At 37.9% G+C, this 18,056-nt stretch overlaps 1 protein-coding gene and 1 pseudogene across 13 annotated transcripts in view; one reads left to right on the forward strand and one right to left on the reverse strand.

Annotated features, from left to right (window-relative positions):
* The window catches only part of MYCBP2 (MYC binding protein 2), a 266,977-nt gene that overhangs the window by 171,897 nt on the left and 77,024 nt on the right, over positions 1–18,056 (reverse strand). For 11 of the 12 annotated variants that reach the window (XM_081214828.1, XM_081214825.1, XM_081214821.1 and 8 more), the window contains 3 exons: positions 12,584–12,729; positions 12,211–12,312; positions 998–1,105 (listed from right to left, as the gene is read on the reverse strand). In XM_081214828.1, the coding sequence (XP_081070954.1) occupies positions 998–1,105; positions 12,211–12,312; positions 12,584–12,729 (356 nt within the window). The remainder of the gene's footprint in view (positions 1–997; positions 1,106–12,210; positions 12,313–12,583; positions 12,730–18,056) is intronic. The other variant, XM_081214831.1, reaches the window with a different exon arrangement.
* On the forward strand, positions 3,960–6,924 carry LOC308605011 (decreased expression in renal and prostate cancer protein-like; annotated as a pseudogene). The gene has a single exon. The product of its transcript is annotated as a decreased expression in renal and prostate cancer protein-like (transcript).

The following is an 18,056-nucleotide window of genomic DNA, read 5'->3' on the forward strand; positions in this document are numbered from 1 at the left end:
TTAAAATACTCTCAATTTTTATTTCTGCAGAATATAACTTGAGTAGTGCTCTATTTGTGTTTTTACTAAAAACAGGGGTTTTTGTCTGTTTTGTTTTGCATTTTTGCTTTGAGTGACAAACTGATAGATTGAAACAGGCAAAGAAAAATAAAGTTGATTATAATATATGGCATATGAAAGTTTAAAAATAAAATTAGTCTATAACAGTTTTGCAGCCCCCAAAAAAGAAAAAAACATTAGTAAGATTAATTTGCATGGAATATGTGTTTTTAAAATCTTCTATTTTGCAGGGTTTATTTCAGGCATTTAAGAAAATAGTAGGTCTAAGTTGTACTACTCAAAGAGTGCTTGGTTCCCATGCCAGGATTCAAGGCAGAATTTATACATAAATTTATAAGTTCTCTGCATTAAATTCTTTCCTGATCTTAGTTGACCCATAATCTGTGGTTTAAGGAAAAATAATCTTACTTTAGGAATAAATCAAATATCAAATAAATCATGTGTATTGTGAATATAAATTTTATATTAAAACAGTGGAAGCGCTGTAGCAGTCAACTCATTATTACTTTATACACTGAACTTAGCAATTCTGTTAATTCTAAAGCAAATAAACAGAATTAAAAAAAGAGAAAAGGACTACAAAGTGCCAGATGGCAGTGATCTAAGAGCAGATAATAAAGTATATAAAATAGAGAGCAATAATTATTTTTTCCACCTTCCCTTAACTTTAGGAAATTTGAAAAGAAATGGAAAAGAAAAAGATATACTGTAAAATGTCTTATTTTTATTAAAGTTAACCAAAAAGAATACAATAAAATAAGACTGACAGTTATTGACAAACAGTACACTTTCAGCATGTTCTTTCTCCTCAGGCTATATAATAACGATAGAAGCAAAGTAGAAGAATTAGGTTTGTGCATTTTCCCAGAGACAAAATTCAAATAAGTGGAAGAAATTGGGAAAGTATCCCACCTAGTTGATAAGGAAGACCAAATACCTTTGTGCTTGTCCCGTTTATGCTTTAGCTGTGCTGGATGGGATCTGAGTCTGGCTAGAGCCTGTTCTCGATGGTTCATAAAAATAGGACCAGCAAATACAAGGGGGCCTGAGGAGAAACATTTTGTATGTGCATAGAAAAGCTCACAAAATGAAAACACTACAATGAACAAAAATAATTCAAACTAAAAAGCATGGAAATTAAAGTTTTGGACATGATACTTTTCTCCCAAATCCCCCCCGTTAACCTCCCACTCCCAACCACAACCTATTCACCATTCTACACAGAAGTTTTATTATCTTAAATATAGTTAATAAAGTAAAAATTCTGATCTTTTATACTTATAAAATTATTAGGTAGTTACTAATAGTCTCAAATAGATAATCAGAGAGTTCAAATAGAATAAATCAAATTATCTTACAAATCTTTTAATATCATTTATATTCAAACTTGGTAAACCACACATTCATTAAAAACAAATATCTTTCCTTTTAAAATACCAAACACCAACAAAGTTTTAAATTAATGATTAAATTTTAACAAGGTCTTCAAGATTTAATATCCACATCAATCTTGATACAAAACCAAGATGTTACTGACAACTACATTCTCTCATAGAGGTAAGAAAACAAGGTGGTCAAAAACAAAAACAAAAAATTCCTATGATCTGAGATATACATATTTATATACATACACATTTATATACACACATATACATACATACAACATACACACATATATACATGTATATGTATATATATAAAATCACTGCTTTATAAAGACAGAATTGTATAAGATGTATTTGATTTGATTTACTAAAACAGATAAATCTAACTTTATGATTTTAACCATATACACAAAATCAGACATAAGGATAAGCTGAATTTCATATTGATGATGAAGAGGGGACTCTAAACCCAGTAACATTTTTAGAACATTAATGGTTCTCTCATAAAACAATTTGTTTCTGAAGCTCCTCTATGTACCTATACATATATACATAAATATACACTGACACAGATTACAGTCATTTCTACTTATACAGTATTTAAGAAAAAAATCTGTAGTCAAATCAATTTCAATAAAATTTAAAAACTGTTTCCCCCATTACTGTTTAGCTTGAAAAGAAAACTTTAAATTATACCTTAAATTTTTAGTTCTTTTCTTATAGAACAGAACCACAGCTTCTTTGAGTTTTAGCAATATCAAAAATGCTTACAAATTTCAAAACACTAAATTTGACAGTTAAGAAGTTACCAGTATTTGAAAAGGAAATTGACAGTATATATGCACTGAACATTTTTAATTAAGTTTCTGTGATTCTCTATAGATCTTCAGCTATAATTAATTTTTCTAACAATGCGACAAAATGAAACTATTGCTCTGTAATAAAATTTGACAAATGTCATATTAAATACCAAAGTACCCTGCATTAAACATTAAAAAATGGGTAGAAAAAAATATATTTAAATTATGTCTCTAGATATAGAAAAAAACACAAGCAGCATCAATTCTATGAAAAACCAACAATAACATATTCTATGATTACTACAGGTAGAAATATGCTAATTTAATGTTAATAGAAGAATTAAATATTATTTTCCAGTAACGCAGTATCAATCATTTTCAAATTAAGATTATATAAGCTAAGCTTCATCTTTAAAATATAATAAAATGAGATACATTTCAAATATGAACACGTCACTTCTTCAACTTGCCCTATTTTTCAATTGATTTACTAAAGCAGATAATATAAATATTATTAGCAGATAATATCACTCTAAAAAGTGTAAGACACTTTCCAACTATACAAAAGAATTGTAAATATTAAAATAACAATAATAAGCTGTATTACCATTTTCTAATTTCTGTGGTCTGCCTGAGATATTATGTCTTTCCATAAAAATATTATACCCATAATATTCAGAGTAATATAGCTTCTCATAAATTCAATCTTTTCAGAGTCTTTCTATACATAAATACAGAAGGCCCACTGGCAATCACACATAGAAAGTACATCACTCGAGCTCAACTTAAGTTACCATTTATAATATCAAGTTACCAGGTTCTAAAATACTCTTGTATCCCATGGACTAAAATAATTTTTCTTACATAGTTAAGTCATTCATTTATTCACCAAACATTTTTGATTATACTTAATGCAACAGATGCTAGGTATCATAGATATAATGACAAAGACACAGACCTCATTCAAGTTCAGTCTACCAAGGAAGACAGAATAAAAACAAAGAATTGCAATATGTTCTAATAAATGCCATAAAGTAAATCTATACACGTCATATCCTGAAGGATGAAAAGTGATCAAATCAACTTGAGTGAATCAAAGAGGTTTCAAAGAGGGACTTCCCTGGTGGTTAAGAATCTGCCTGCCAATGCAGGGGACATGGGTTCAAGCCCGGGTCCAGGAAGATCCCACATGCCGTGAAGCAACTAAGCCTGTGCACCACAACTACGGAGCCTGTGCTCTGGAGCCTGCGAGCCACAACTGCTGAGCCCACAGGCCAGAACTACTGAAGCCTGTGCGCCTAGAGCCTGTCCTCTGCAACAAAGGAAGCCACTGCAATGAGAAGCCCGCGCACCGCAACGAAGAGTAGCCCCCGCTCGCCACAACTAGCGAAAGCCTGCGCACAGCAACGAAGACCTGACGCAGCCAAAAAAAAAAAAAAGATGTCAAAAAATGAGAAAAAGTTTGCCAAGAGAGAAAGAAGAGAAGAGAGGGCATTCCAGGTAAAAGGAATAGGATTTATAAAAGCATGAAGACCTAAACAACATTACTGTATGGTCATTAAAAACACACACACGAGTGCTCACGGCGGCGATGGCAACAGCGACAGGAGGTTTGGTTGTCACCAGTTGGCTGTGCGGTGCTGCGCTCGGCGGCGGCCACGGCAGCTTATTTTCAGTTGCTTTTTAAAGGCGGAAAGCTCATGGTGCAGATGGTTATTTCCAGTGCTGGGGCTGGAGGCCTGGCAGAATGGGTGCTGATGGAGCTACAGGGGGAGATCGAGGCTCACTACAGCACTGGTTAGCTGGAAACCTCCTGGGAGACCTGCACCACTGAGGGGATCCCTGTGCTGATCGTGGGGCATCATATCCTGTATGGGAAAATCATCCACCTGGAGAAACCCTTTGCCGTCCTTGTTAAACACACTCCGGGGTGGGGGAGCAAGACTGTGATGATTTTGGCTGCGAGAATGGCACCCCGTACCTGGTGACGGCACTCACCAAAAACAAGATCCTTTTCAAAACTCGCCCCAAGCCCATTATCACCGTCCCCAAGAAAGTATGAAAGAACCCCGGATTTTCCTAGAGAGCGGCCAACTCCTTGGACTCATGCTCCGCTGCCACCTCAAGGACAGATGGATAGTTTCCTGGGACCACAAGGGAGTCCTGTTTTAAACACAGGCCACCCACTGGGTATGAACTCAGATCCCTTCCTTGGGGATCTCTTTCCAACAGGTTCTCTTGGAAATTTGGCCCCATTTCCAAGGAACCCATCTCCATTTCCAACGTCATCAGGTTCACTGGCTTCAAATCCAGCACCTTTCCCTGCTGGTGCTCGTGACCCAAGCATGGCTTCTTTTCCAAGAGGGATGAATCCCACTGGCACAGGTGCAGTTTCTTTCCCAAGGCCGGGTGGTCTCTTGGGCCCAAGCCCAGGGTCAGCTCTAAATCCTGGAGCAGGGGCTCTTCCAGGCCCAGGGCCTCTGTCTAACCCAAGGTTAGGGAGTCTCCCAGGGCCAGGTCCTATGTCCAACCCAAGGCCAGACGGTGTTCTGGGAACAGGTCCTGACCCCAGAAGTGGTGGCCCCATGGGCCCTGGATCTGGACCCAACCTGAGAACAGGTGTCCTGTTGACATCTGGGAATGGTCCTCCCAATCCTAGACCTGTTGGCCTGGGCCCCAGACCAAGTCCCAATCTGAGATCAGGCTTTGTAGGAACAAACGCTGCCCCAAGGTACGTTTCCAGGCCCTGGCCTTGGGCCCAACCCAAGATCAAGTGGCCTGGGTCCAGGCCTTGGGCCTAATCCAAGGGCAGGTGGCCTGGGCCCAAGCCCCAATTTGGACACCAGAGCAGGTGGCCTCTTGGGCACAGGATCTGGTCTTAAGAATGGCTGGACCTCAAAGCCCAGATCTTGCCCCCATTCTAAGAGCAGCTGGTCTTTTAGGAGCAAATTCAGCTTCTTTCTCACAAGCTTCTGGAAACGTGGGCATAAGCTCATCTTCCACGGCCAGCACACCTGGCCCCATAGGCCCAAACTCGGGTCCTGGCTCTCAGGGAACTGGCCTTCCAGGGCCAAATCCATCTCCCATGTCGAGGGCTCCTGGCCCCATTGGCCCTAATTCAGCTCATTTTTCAAGGCCCGCTGGCCCCATGGGAGTAAATGCTAATCCTTTTCCAAGGGGGACAGGTTCAGGGGGATTGAACCCAGCTGCTTTCTCTCAGTCTTCTAACACATTGGCTTCAAACCCAGTTAACTTCCAGAGGTCTGCTGGCCTCCAGGGCTCAAGTCCAGCAATTTCCCCAAGAGCCTCTGGGCCACTAGGCTCCAACCCAGCTAACTTCCCACGGGCCACTAGTTTACAGGGTCCAAGTCCAGCTCCCTTCCCAAGGTCTACTGGCCCATTAGGACCTGGTCAGGTTAATTCCCCCAGGTCAGCTCCCTAGGCTCTTCACCAGCAGGCCCTGTGGGTATCAACCCAGCTCCTTTTGCAAGGCCAACTGGGACCCTGGGTCTAAACCCAGCTTCCTTTCCAAGGATGAATGGCCCTGCAAGCAAGACTTTGGTCCCATTTTCTAGAGTGGGGAGCCTCCCTGGCACAAACCCAGCTGCTTTCCCAGACCAGGGGCTCCAATGGCTACAATGTACCCAAATGGAATGTTACCCCCTTAGGCGCCATTTTCTCTCCAGGACCACCTTGGTTTCCAGACACTGTGGTTCTCAGCAGGGGCTGTGTTTTGGGTGAAAGCGTAGATATGGAGCTACAGTCTGAAGTACATAGCTGGGGTTCAAGTTCAAATGAGCCTTCTCCCCCCCTCTGTGTCTTTCTTGAGTGAAGGTAAAATGTTACCTGTGGGACATGGACTTCGGCAGGTGGGAATGATCCCCAGCCTTCCCGAAGCCTGCTGTGCTTTTGTCCCACAGCTTTCTGCCCCTTGTTTCTTACTAGTTCCTTGAATTGTTCTTGTGGACTTTTCCTCAGAGATACATTGGCCTGCAGGTCCCAATTCATATGCAGTCCCCTGCTCACCACTGGAGAATCAGCTCACTGCTCTCTAGAAATGTTGTGTTGGTGAGCGGACCATGCTTCAGCAGCACTGACCTGGCCACCCTCTACTGCCATACCTTCCCCTGGGGGCTGGAACACAGAACAGGGAAGTGCAACCACTTCAGAGAGCCACCAAATACAATTTCTGCTTGCCTGACTGGGCCTGCAGCTCCCTTCTCCTGGGACTTAACTTAGAGGAAGCCAGGATCAAGGCTCCACTGCTCACCCCACTCCCTCTCCACTGGTACTCCCAATCAAGGAACCTCAAAATTAAACTGATGTGGATGGGGTTATGTGAATTGGGGTGGGGGTGGGGGGAATGAAGGGGAGAAATCACTGTGCTTCGTTCAGCCTGATGTGAAAGGACGGGTGGTGTTTTCCTGCAGTGTATCTTTTCTTACTGTTTCTTTAATAAATGGGATGAGAGGGAAAAAAGAAAACCACACACACATAGCTGAAATGGATGGAGTATAAGGTTATGAGGCAGAAAGTAGTGGGAAATGAGTTTGGAGATGAATATACAAAAGAGGTAATTAATGTCTTTTGATACCATTACACTTCATTGTAGAGGCGAAGAGAAGTCCATGAGATGTTTTCAGTTAGTCAACAAGCACATATTAACTACTGACCAATTTCAGGCACCATGCAAGGTTCTAAGAACACTTGCATAAACAAGACCCCATCTCTGATTCAAGAAGCTCACAGTCTAATGGTTGAGGGAAGTTTACATAAAACTCAAGAAGAAATTATGATGGTGTGCTATGACAAAACTAAGCACACTGGAGGGGCAGCTGGCAAAACTTGAGGGTGGGAAAGTACAGAGTTACTTTCAGAAAGTTACTGGTGATACATTTCAAGAACCTAAAAATTATTATTATCCTTTGGCCCAGTAATTATACAAACAGACGTCTGTCCTAAGGAAAACTGGAATATTTTTTAAAAGATTTCAGCTCAAAGGTGTTATTATAACCTTATTAATTGTAACGAAAAATTAAAACAATCCAAAAAGAAGAACAGTTAATAAAAAACTATGGTATATTTTCTCACTGGAGTAATATTCAGCCATTAAAACAAGATTTATAAAGAAAAAGTACTTCTGTGCTATTTAAATTAGCAAGGACATAACATCGCTCATCAACGTTTTGCAAAAATTAAAAATAATACCTAATAAAGGTGGTGCTACAGGAAAACACCACTCTCATACGTAAGTCTTAGGAAGATAAATTCCTATAACATTTTTTTTTTAAATTTGAAATATCTGTTAAAATTTAAAACATACACACTCTCTGGCCCAAATATGCTATTTCTGGAAAGCTCTATTATATAAACAAAAATTCCACTACATATGGCTGAAGTTTAAGAATATATTATTATAGCAAAATCCACAAAACCCTGAAAATAACCTGAATGACCATCAACAAAATAATGGCTGAATAAACTGTGGTACAGACGTATTATGAAATGTTATGTAGCTATTAAATAGAATGTGATAGATCCATATTCACTAGTATGTGTTCATGTTGTACTGTAAAATGGGAAAAAGGTGTTGCAAACAATTGTATATTTAATACAATATCCCTTCTGTAAATAAACATATGCCTACACGCTCACATATGTATAGATATCTGCACATGATTATAATTTAATGGAGTAAGACACAGAAATATACCTATTAGACTAAACCTCATTTGCTTGGTAAAAGAGAATGGGAGGGCAAGGAAAAAACTGCTAGAAAAATTTTAAAAACGTACATACTGTAACATTAAGCAAATATATGAAATATAAGATTCAGTCAGTGAGGGACTTTCTGGTGGAGCAGTGGTTAAGAATCCGCCTGCCAATGCAGGGGACATGGGTTTGAGCCCTGGTCCGAGAAGATCCCACATGCTGCGGAGCAACTAAGCCCATGCACCACAACTACTGAGCCTGTGCTCTAGAGCCCACGAGCCACAACTACTGAAGCCCGTGCACCTAGAGGCCGTGCTCCAAACAAGAGAAGCGAAGTCACTGCAATGAGAAGCCTACACACTGCAACAAAGAGTAGCTCCGGCTCGCCGCAACTAGCGAAAGCCTGCGTGCAGCAACGAAGACCCAACACTGCCAATAAACAAACAAACAAACAAACAAACAAATAAATAAATAAATTTATATATTAAAAAAAAGATTCAGTCAGTGACGTAACTGGAAATGTATAAAACTCAATTAGAAGATACCGATGAAACAAATGAAAGTAATAATTTAATTAAAGGATAGGCTTGTGGAAAACCTTTAACCTAAATTCCTGTATTACTTCAATATGGTATTACAATAAGGCACAAAAAATTTATGATATAATTATTAAGGGGAAAAAACAGTACACCAATATATATCACACTATGAAATGATGTAAAATGTCTAAACAAAAAAGTATGCATAGAAAACCTTTAAGAAAGTATACCAAAATTCTATAGTGGTTATCTTTGGATGAGAATTACATTGACATTTTTTTCTTACTTATGTTTTCCATGTGCTTCATATATTTTAATTTAAAAGGAGTATTGGAAGATCAGCTAATACTGGATTTGACATGTCAAATTAAGAAAACTTAATGGTTTTCGAGGCTTAAAAATCAATACCAATAACTTCTCAATCACTTTGAAACTGGAGAGACTATAATAAACTTGTTTTTAGATTCTAACTTGTGACTATGGGAAACTGATTTTTTTCTATCAAGACAGAATCATTTTATTCTACAGAAGATGTAGGGGGTTTTATTAATAATAATCAAAATTTTGTGATGAGCATCCCAATGTTGCAAGAAAAGCAGTCAAGTAGAGGCCAGAGTTGGAAAAGAATCAAATCCAAAGAGAACAGAAGTTTACTAAATAGCCCACCACCACCACTAGCATCCTCATCATCACCATAGCCATCATCGCCATTTACCCAGGGCTTAGTATAGGTCAGGCATTTTCATGCAAGTCACTTAATCCTCATCCCTACTTAACGTAGGTACAGTTGTAATCTTCGTTTTAAAGGTAGGGAAACTGAGGTTCAGAGTGGTTATACTCCAAGTAAAACTTAAGAAGCCAGGATATGAACCAAAGTCTAACTTCAGAACCTATATATTCAACCACCATGCTATATAGCTATGCTAACTATATAGCTTATTATCCAAATGAGACGCTCTACCGAGAGCAAAAGGGGGCACTGTAAGAAATACATCTGAACAGTAGGCATAAAATGGGACTGTCCCAGGCAAACCAGGACGTAACTCACCCCATCAACAGCTCACAATCATGGAATTTTGATTTGACATTTAGGGGAAAAAGAAAGAAGGAAAAATAGGCAACATTATTTGAGCTTAGCTTTCCTTAAAACAGAGCGCTGAGAAGGAATATAAAGATAAGAACATTGATACAATCACCCAGGAGTCCTGATGACTTAAAGAGTTCTACTTAAAAATCCCACTGAACAAGCACTCCACTTGTAAAGTTAATACAAGTCTCAGAGAAATTATATATCAATCAACTCTGTCTAATCTAAAAAACAAACTAAAAATGATCACAAACACCACTGAAATAAAATCTGTAAATGAATACTATTGGTACCTAAGAATATATATGTAAGAAAAGTATTATCTAGAAGACTAATAGCATAAAAAAATTAAAGTTCCAACTTTATCAAAAAGTAGTAACCACACTACTTTTGGGGGTTTCAACAGCAACAGAAGAATCTGTGTCATGAACAGCAGCTGAACTACATCAATAGGCCTGAGGTTTATGAGCAAGGCTTTTGATACACGAGCTAGGTCCTAAAATTTTGAGCAACTTTAAAACAAATAACACAAACTTGGTAAATAGGATGATAGATAAATCAAGTAAAATAATTTAACTTAATCTAATACTGAAAGGCTGGAATTTCAATACAGGTAAAGCCAATTACTAATAAGCATAATTACCAACAGACTGCTAACTGTTAGTTACCTAAAAAACACCAAGCAGAAGCCAAGGGGGGTGGGGTGGTGTGTGTGGAGAAAAGACAAGTATGTACATGTGGCAGTTGGAACACTAAAAATTTATTTGACATTCCTTTTCCTCATGAGGACAAAACGAGACTAACAATCCTTGCTAGCATGGTGCCAAACAAGAGCCCTAGAACACTGTGCATGTGACTCAAATCTGTATCGAGGACCCTCAGGCAGAAATGCTGAAGCATGAGGCCCAGGTGATTCTGATGTAGAAGGCCCATGTAACAAACTTAGAACATCACTGCCCTAGAGCAGCGGTTCTCACACTTCAGCACCCTCAGAATCGCTGGGAAAGCTTGTTAAAGCACAGATACAATAATCTAATTTCCATAAATATTTAAATAATGGAGTTTTTTTTAACTCTTAAAGGGTTAGAGTTTATCTTTTAAAGGTCTATGATACATTTTAAAATAAAAGGCAAAAGAATATTCTGCTATCACAAAGTTTTGTTGAATAACCAGTGCATCATCAATGTTCTTTTACTTCTGATATACAGAAATATATACTATACCTAGAGAAGAACAGCTTTTTATAGAGGGAGAGAAAAAAATAAGATATATAGCATTAGGCAAGTAATTAAATGTCATCACAAGGATTTGCTATACTTTGGTTGAAACATAGGAAATAGCTGGGTTTTGTAGGTCATTTCGTATGATTCAACCTAATATTTCAAAAAAAAAAAAACAGGTAGTAAAAGTATCACTAGTAATTAACCTTAAGCAAATCATACTATTAATACAAAAGGAATTATCACTTAATTACCATGTGTCATAAAGACCCAGAACTTAAATTTTACCCTATTCTCTACATAACATTTAATATGCAATTTTCTCATACATTTATATAACATAAATAAGAGTAGATACATTAATCTCATTAAAATATCATTTAAAGGCAATGATTTTATGTAAACAAAGCCAAACTAACAGCAAACATTCACTGTATCAATTCCTCAACATTGCTTATTAGACACTATAATGAACAATCTTCAAGTTCTAAGCAGATGTCTTATGACCTAAGTTTAATAAAAACAGAATTACCATGTGTGCTATATATTTTATATTCAACTTACTCCATTTTATATTAAAAAAAAGGAACGCCTAACAAAGTCTGTAATGATGGTTAAATGAGTGATAGGTTTTATCTATCACTAAATATTTCGAATCAAAATTTTGCCTAGCAGAGGAATAAAATTACAGACCTTTGTAACAATCTGTCTTAATCCTACAAAGAAAAGATTCTATTGGGCAAGAATAACTTTAGTAATACTTATATTTATCTCTGCTTGATGGATATATACTAAAATACTTACTATAATCACTGTTAAATGTAGTTTTTAGGCTGAGAAATAGTCATAAACAATGAGGAAAAGATAGATAATAAATCTTTGCAATTAAAACCTGCAGACCCTCCAACTTACCATTCTTGTACATAACCAGAATAAGCTTTTTCCGGAAAGATACATAAAAGCATCATTATGCACTAAATTGGAAGGAAGAGCAGTGAGACTATGCCCAAATGATAATAATTGTAAATGAGTAAGAAATCAGAACTTAAAATACTAAACTACTGGTGTTCAGAGTTAAGTAGATGAGTCAAAATACAGGTGAAGGACAGTTCTTCAAATTTGTATTTTTTTAAAGATTGCCATTGCTAATAGTTTTTGATGCTTGGCATATGGCACAATTCTTAATATGGTTGACTTATGCCATAAACACACTACCAAATTAAATGTATGTTATTATTAGCACAATTGTAATACCCTGAATATTTTCATAATACTTTCATGAGTTACTAGAATGTTACTAATTTTAATTTCTTACCAAATGAGCCTACTCTGTAAACTTTTAACTGGTCTCAGTATAGGGTAAGAAAATGTATTTTCATATACATTTTCTCTGCAGCTACATCTTACCTCTTCCTTCATCTAATCTGTGTCTCCTGATTACACGCTGCCGTTTTTCTTCTTGGCGTAACTGAAGGTGTTCTTCAATGTTAACCCCGGGTACTGGGACAGCTAGATGATTGACAGTCAGTCAGTCAATTAGTTTTATAATAGATATGACAGAACTATATGAAATTCAAGAAAGTAAAAGCTAGCAAAAACACTGTCTAAAACACAAATGATTTTTAATGCAAGGATCTTAGAAAAAAAGACAAAAAGAATCTCATCCCTTAATCAATGACACACTGTCAGTTACCAAACACGGAGTACTGCATAATCAACTATTATCTTAATTTTTTAACACATATCTAAAAGGAATTATTTAGACTATCAGAAATACTACCTAACAGAAGGTCTAAAGGTATCATCTCCTTCACTGCATCAAGAATCCCTCTTTGTCTTGCCTCTTGACCATCCAATTCTCTTGCACAAGCCTTGCAACATCCACATACAGCACAGCCAGATTCTCCAGAACCACAACCACAGATCCTAAAAATAAACAAATAAATTATTAACTGAAATCCTCCTCTTTCCTTAAAACTCCGTAACATCTTTTCTGCACTTTTAAGCTTAACTTAAATGAATCAGCAATGAAATCACCCCTTCAGATCAGGATTTGTCGATTTTAAAGAAAAGGTATGAAGAGATGAATAATTAAAAGGTATGAATAGATATTACACACTCCTAATAGGCATAATTGGTATATTTCTACAGAAAATACAAATGGATTCTGCTATCTTCAAAGCCATTATTAATAACATCTTTAAAAAGGTTTCACAATTAAAGAGGCACCAGCAGCTTTAGTATTAAAAGGTTAGCAAACAAACAACATGGCTATCTCCCAGATTAGGGAGATGTGGGCAGCCTTCAATGAGTGAGCCCAGCTTGCCAGCTTCATGAATTCTGTCTCCTTACCCCTCCCTCTCCTTTACACGCCATCATCTCCCATTCTCTTTCACTGCATCTAATTACCTGTTATTTTTCCTCTTCTTTGTCCTTTTCCTATCATTTGTGAACTAAGCATATGTACGGCCTTTGATTATAACATAAAAGAAAACAAGAACACTCCCAGGAGCTGGCTAGAGGGTCGGTGAACACTAACTTCTTAGTCACATATCCTGCAGAAGCCCCAGCTTTAAAGTTATTTGGTTGGATCCGTCCTGAAAAACTTGTGACAGCCTCACTGAGCCTCTCCCTGGTTGTCCAGATTTGTGGAGACACAAGACAAAGAATCTACCTGGCAACAGTTTTGAAACACATAGGTGACCTGTGAAACTCCTGGCTTTCAAAAGCCAGTATTAGTGACAATTTGGAAGATCACTTACTACAACAGTAACAAATTGATAAAATAATATGCCCTACTGACTTGGCCATGGGCACTATTTTAAAAATAATGTTTAATTCTAAATTTATTCTAAGATATGTAGTCATAATTTTATGATATTTAAGTCATCTGTAATAGTGCTTAGTGTCCTCCATATTTATTCCTAAGTTGACTTAATTCGTGTGTTTATTTCTGCTTCACTAATAAAGAAATTACTGTACTTCATTAGATGCTATCCATTTAAATTTGTAAATAATTATTGGAAACTGATAGTATATCTCTCGGGAAAAAAAAGAAGAATTAACTTCAGAAAGGACCAAAGACTTTAGAAATTCACTTATGACATTTATCAATGGCTTAAGTTCAGAGATTGGGAACACTTAATTTTAGATGGAAATAGCTTGGGAAAGATCCAAAAAGATAAATTTCAACTCCAATGTTGTTTTTTAAAAAAAAATCACAGAATCTTTCTTTAATCCAAATTAAACTTTAAAATAAACAAGTTAGGGGCTTAAATACACTAAACAGAGCCAAATATATAGCTTTCTAGAAGAAATACTATCCTTTGATAAAGAAAGCCAAAATATTTTTTAACAGGCTAAAAAGGCAAAGAAAATTTATTGTTAAAAAATCATAATATTCCAGCAGCCTAAAAGAAAAGGCCTGTTATATATGATCTATTTAACTATGTTAAGCCAAGTATAAACCCAGAAATATACTCATAGGAAATTCAGACATTATTTGGGAAGAAGCACCTGAATACTAATGAGGTGTCAAATAGGGAAGCCAGAGATGAGGAGGTGGCTGCTCTCACTCAGGGCTTTTTTTCACAATATTCCCCCTACTTCCCAAAGTTGGCTAATTATCATAAATAATCTGATCTTACAAAGATCAGATCTATCATAATACAAAGATGCATGATAATTAATTTGGTCTCCCAAAGGATAACCCATTGTATTATATTAGCTATAAATGGCAACACAAAAATAGGACTTGAAATTCTCTCCAAGATTCTAGGGGAAAACCTGCATTCTGATTCTGTCAAACTCACATATTAACTTTAAAGTGATAATAACACAGAACCCTGGGGGAAAAAAAGTGGTCCAACAAGAATGAAAAGGATAATTACAACAGGAATAATGCAACTTTAGAAGTGACAGCTCCTCGAACTCCTAAAATTGCGAATTATTTATCAATTCAAAAGAAAATTGGGCTTCCCTGGTGGCGCAGTGGTTGAGAGTCCGCCTGCCGATGCAGGGGACACGGGTTCGTGCCCCGGTCTGGGAGGATCCCACATGCCGCGGAGCGGCTGGGCCCGTGAGCCATGGCTGTTGAGCCTGCGCGTCCGGAGCCTGTGCTCCGCAACGGGAGAGGCCACAACAGTGAGAGGCCCGCATACCGCAAAAAATAAAAAAAATAAAAATAAAAATAAAAGAAAATTATATACCCCTAATTGAGTATTCTATATGATTTTGATAATTCCACACTGAAAAAATTCATGTTCAACACAAATGAATAGATCTTTGGCATTAAAGCAGTCTTACGCAATGACTACAAATGAAGGCACAGACCCAAGCATTAAGGAAAGTTATGACCTGTTTTAAAATAATGGCTTAAGTCGGACAGAGAAAGACAAATATCATATGATATCGCTCATATGTAGAATCTAAAAAAGGGCTACAAATGAACTTATCTACAAAATATCAATAAAAATAGAGTTAAGATGTAGAAAATAAACTTATGGTTACTGGGGGGTAACAAGGGGAGGAGGGATAAATTGGAAGATTAGGATTTACACACACACACTACTGTATATAAAACAGGTAACTAATAAGGACCTACTGTATAGCACAGGGAACTCTACTCAATACTCTGTAATGGCCTATATCAGAAAAGAATCTAAAAAAGAGTGGATATATGTGTATGTATAACTGATTCACTTTGCTATACACCTGAAACTAACACAACATTGTAAATCAACTATATCCCAATAAAATTCAAAACAAAAACAGAATCTGAATAAATGGAAAGACACATCCTGTTACTGAGTGGGAATATTTAATACCATAAAAATCAATTCTTCTAAAACTAATTGATAAATTAAATGCAATTTCAATTAAAATTCTATTTTGTTTTAATTAAATACTAAGAATAGTCCCCCAAACAATTAAAAAAGACAGACACTGAGAGTAGCTAACCTTACTAAATGTTAAAATACCATACAAAACATAAACCACATAATATTAGCATAAGACTAGATCAGTAAGTCAGGAAAATAATGGAAGGCCCAGAAAACAGATTCTGATATATAAGGGAATATAATAAATGATAAATCTGGTAGCCAGTTCACACATAATGACTGTACAACTGGTTACTGGTAAGAAAATACAGTTAGATGTCTACCCCACATCAGAACAATAATCACCCATTGGCTTTAAAATTTATTAATGTAAAAAGAAATAAAACAGGCTTTTTGAAGAATATTTAAGATATCACAAAATCAGCTAGAAACTGAGACCTTTCTAGTCTAGATAGAAAATTCAAAAGTTTCAAAGAAATACATATTTGCTTATTAAAAATGTTAAGTGCTTTTGTGTAACAGAATATAACCTAATTTAGTTATATGATCATAAGTATATTGGGAAACACTATTTGTAGAGAAGACAGAAAACAGTTAATATGAAGAATATTCAGAGAACATCTTTCAATTTTTAAGGATAAAAACAACACAGGCAAAGAAAGGGTTTTAAGAGAAAACTCACAGAAGAGTATATTTAAATATCCAGGAAAAATGTGAGTCATGGAAATATATACGAAAATAATGATGAGATATCACTTCACATTCACTGAGTTGACAGAAATTAAAGAATTATATGATCTGCTACTGGCAGTATTTCAAAAGAAACTGCCTTTTACTGCTGTTAGTGAAAACAGAAACCCTTCATTTTTTAAAAACACTAACCACCATGAACAAAACAAAAAAACAAAAACCAATAGTTTTTAAACAAGCAGTAACAGCCCTGGAAATACATTCCATAGAAATAGATTCACCAATACATAAAAACACAATATATGTACAAGTACATTTCTTTGTGAAATAAAAACTTAAGTAATAAAATGAACTGAGGAACTTGAGGAAAAAAAATAAAATAAGAGAGAACTTCAAGATGGCAGAGGAGTACGATGTGGAGATCACCTTCCTCCCCACAAAAACATCAGAAATACATCTACAGGTGGAACAACTCCTACAGAACACCTACTGAACGCTGGCATATGACCTCAGACCTCCCAAAAGGCAAGAAACTCCCCAGGAACCTGGGTAGGGCAAAAAAAAAAAGAAAAAACAGAGACAAAAGAATAGGGACGGGACCCGCACCAGTGGGAGGGAGCTGTGAAGGAGGAAAGGTTTCCACACACTAGGAAGCCCCTTCATGGACGGAGACTGCGGGTGGCAGAGGGGGAAGCTTCGGAGCCGTGGAGGGGGGAAGCTTCCGTGCCACGGAGGAGAGCACAGCAACAGGGGTGCAGAGGGCAAAGCGGAGAGATTCCCGTACAGAGGATCGGTGCCAACCAGCACTCACCAGCCCGAGAGGCTTGTCTGCTCACCTGGGCGGGGGCTGGGAGCTGAGGCTCGGACTTCGGAGGTCGGATCCCAGGGAGAGGACTGGGGTTGGCAGCGTGAACACAACCTGAAGGGGTTAGTGCACCACAGTTAGCTGGGAGGGAGCCCGGGAAAAAGTCTGGAGCTGCCGAAGAGGCAAGAAACCATTGTTTTGGGGTGTGCGAGGAGAGGGGATTCAGAGAACCGCCTAAATGAGCTCCAGAGACGGACACGAGCCACGGCTATCAGCGCGGACACCAGAGACGGGCATAAAATGCTAAGGCTGCTGCTGCAGCCACCAAGAATCCTGTGTGCAAGCACAGGTCACTGTCCACACCTCCCTTCCCGGGAGCCTGTGCAGCCCGCCACTGCCAGGGTCCCGGGATCCAGGGACAACTTCCCCGGGAGAACGCATGGCGCGCCTCAGGCTGGTGCAATGTCACGCCGGCCTCGGCCACTGCAGGCTTGCCCCTCATCCGTACCCCTCCCTCCCCCCGGCCTGAGTGAGCCAGAGCCCGCTAATCAGCTGCTCCTTTAACGCTGTCCTGTCTGAGCAAAGAACAGAGGCCCTCAGGCAACCTACACGCAGAGGCGGGGCCAAATCCAAAGCTGAGCCCCGGGAGCTGCGGGAACAAGGAAGAGAAAGGGAAATTTCTCCCAGCAGCCTCAGGAGCAGAGGATTAAATCTCCACAGTCAGCTTGATGTACATACCCTGCATCTGTGGAATACCTGAATAGACAACAAATCATCCCAAAACTGAGGCAGTGGACTTCAGGAGAAACGATATATATATATATATTTTTTTTTTTCCTTTTTCTCTTTTTATGAGTGTGTATCCTTATGCTTCTGTATGTGATTTTGTCTGTATAGCTTTGCTTTTACCATTTGTC

The sequence above is a fragment of the Mesoplodon bidens genome, assembly GCF_964165515.1.
Source record: "Mesoplodon bidens genome assembly, chromosome: 17".
Classification (NCBI taxonomy): Eukaryota; Metazoa; Chordata; class Mammalia; order Artiodactyla; family Ziphiidae; genus Mesoplodon; species Mesoplodon bidens.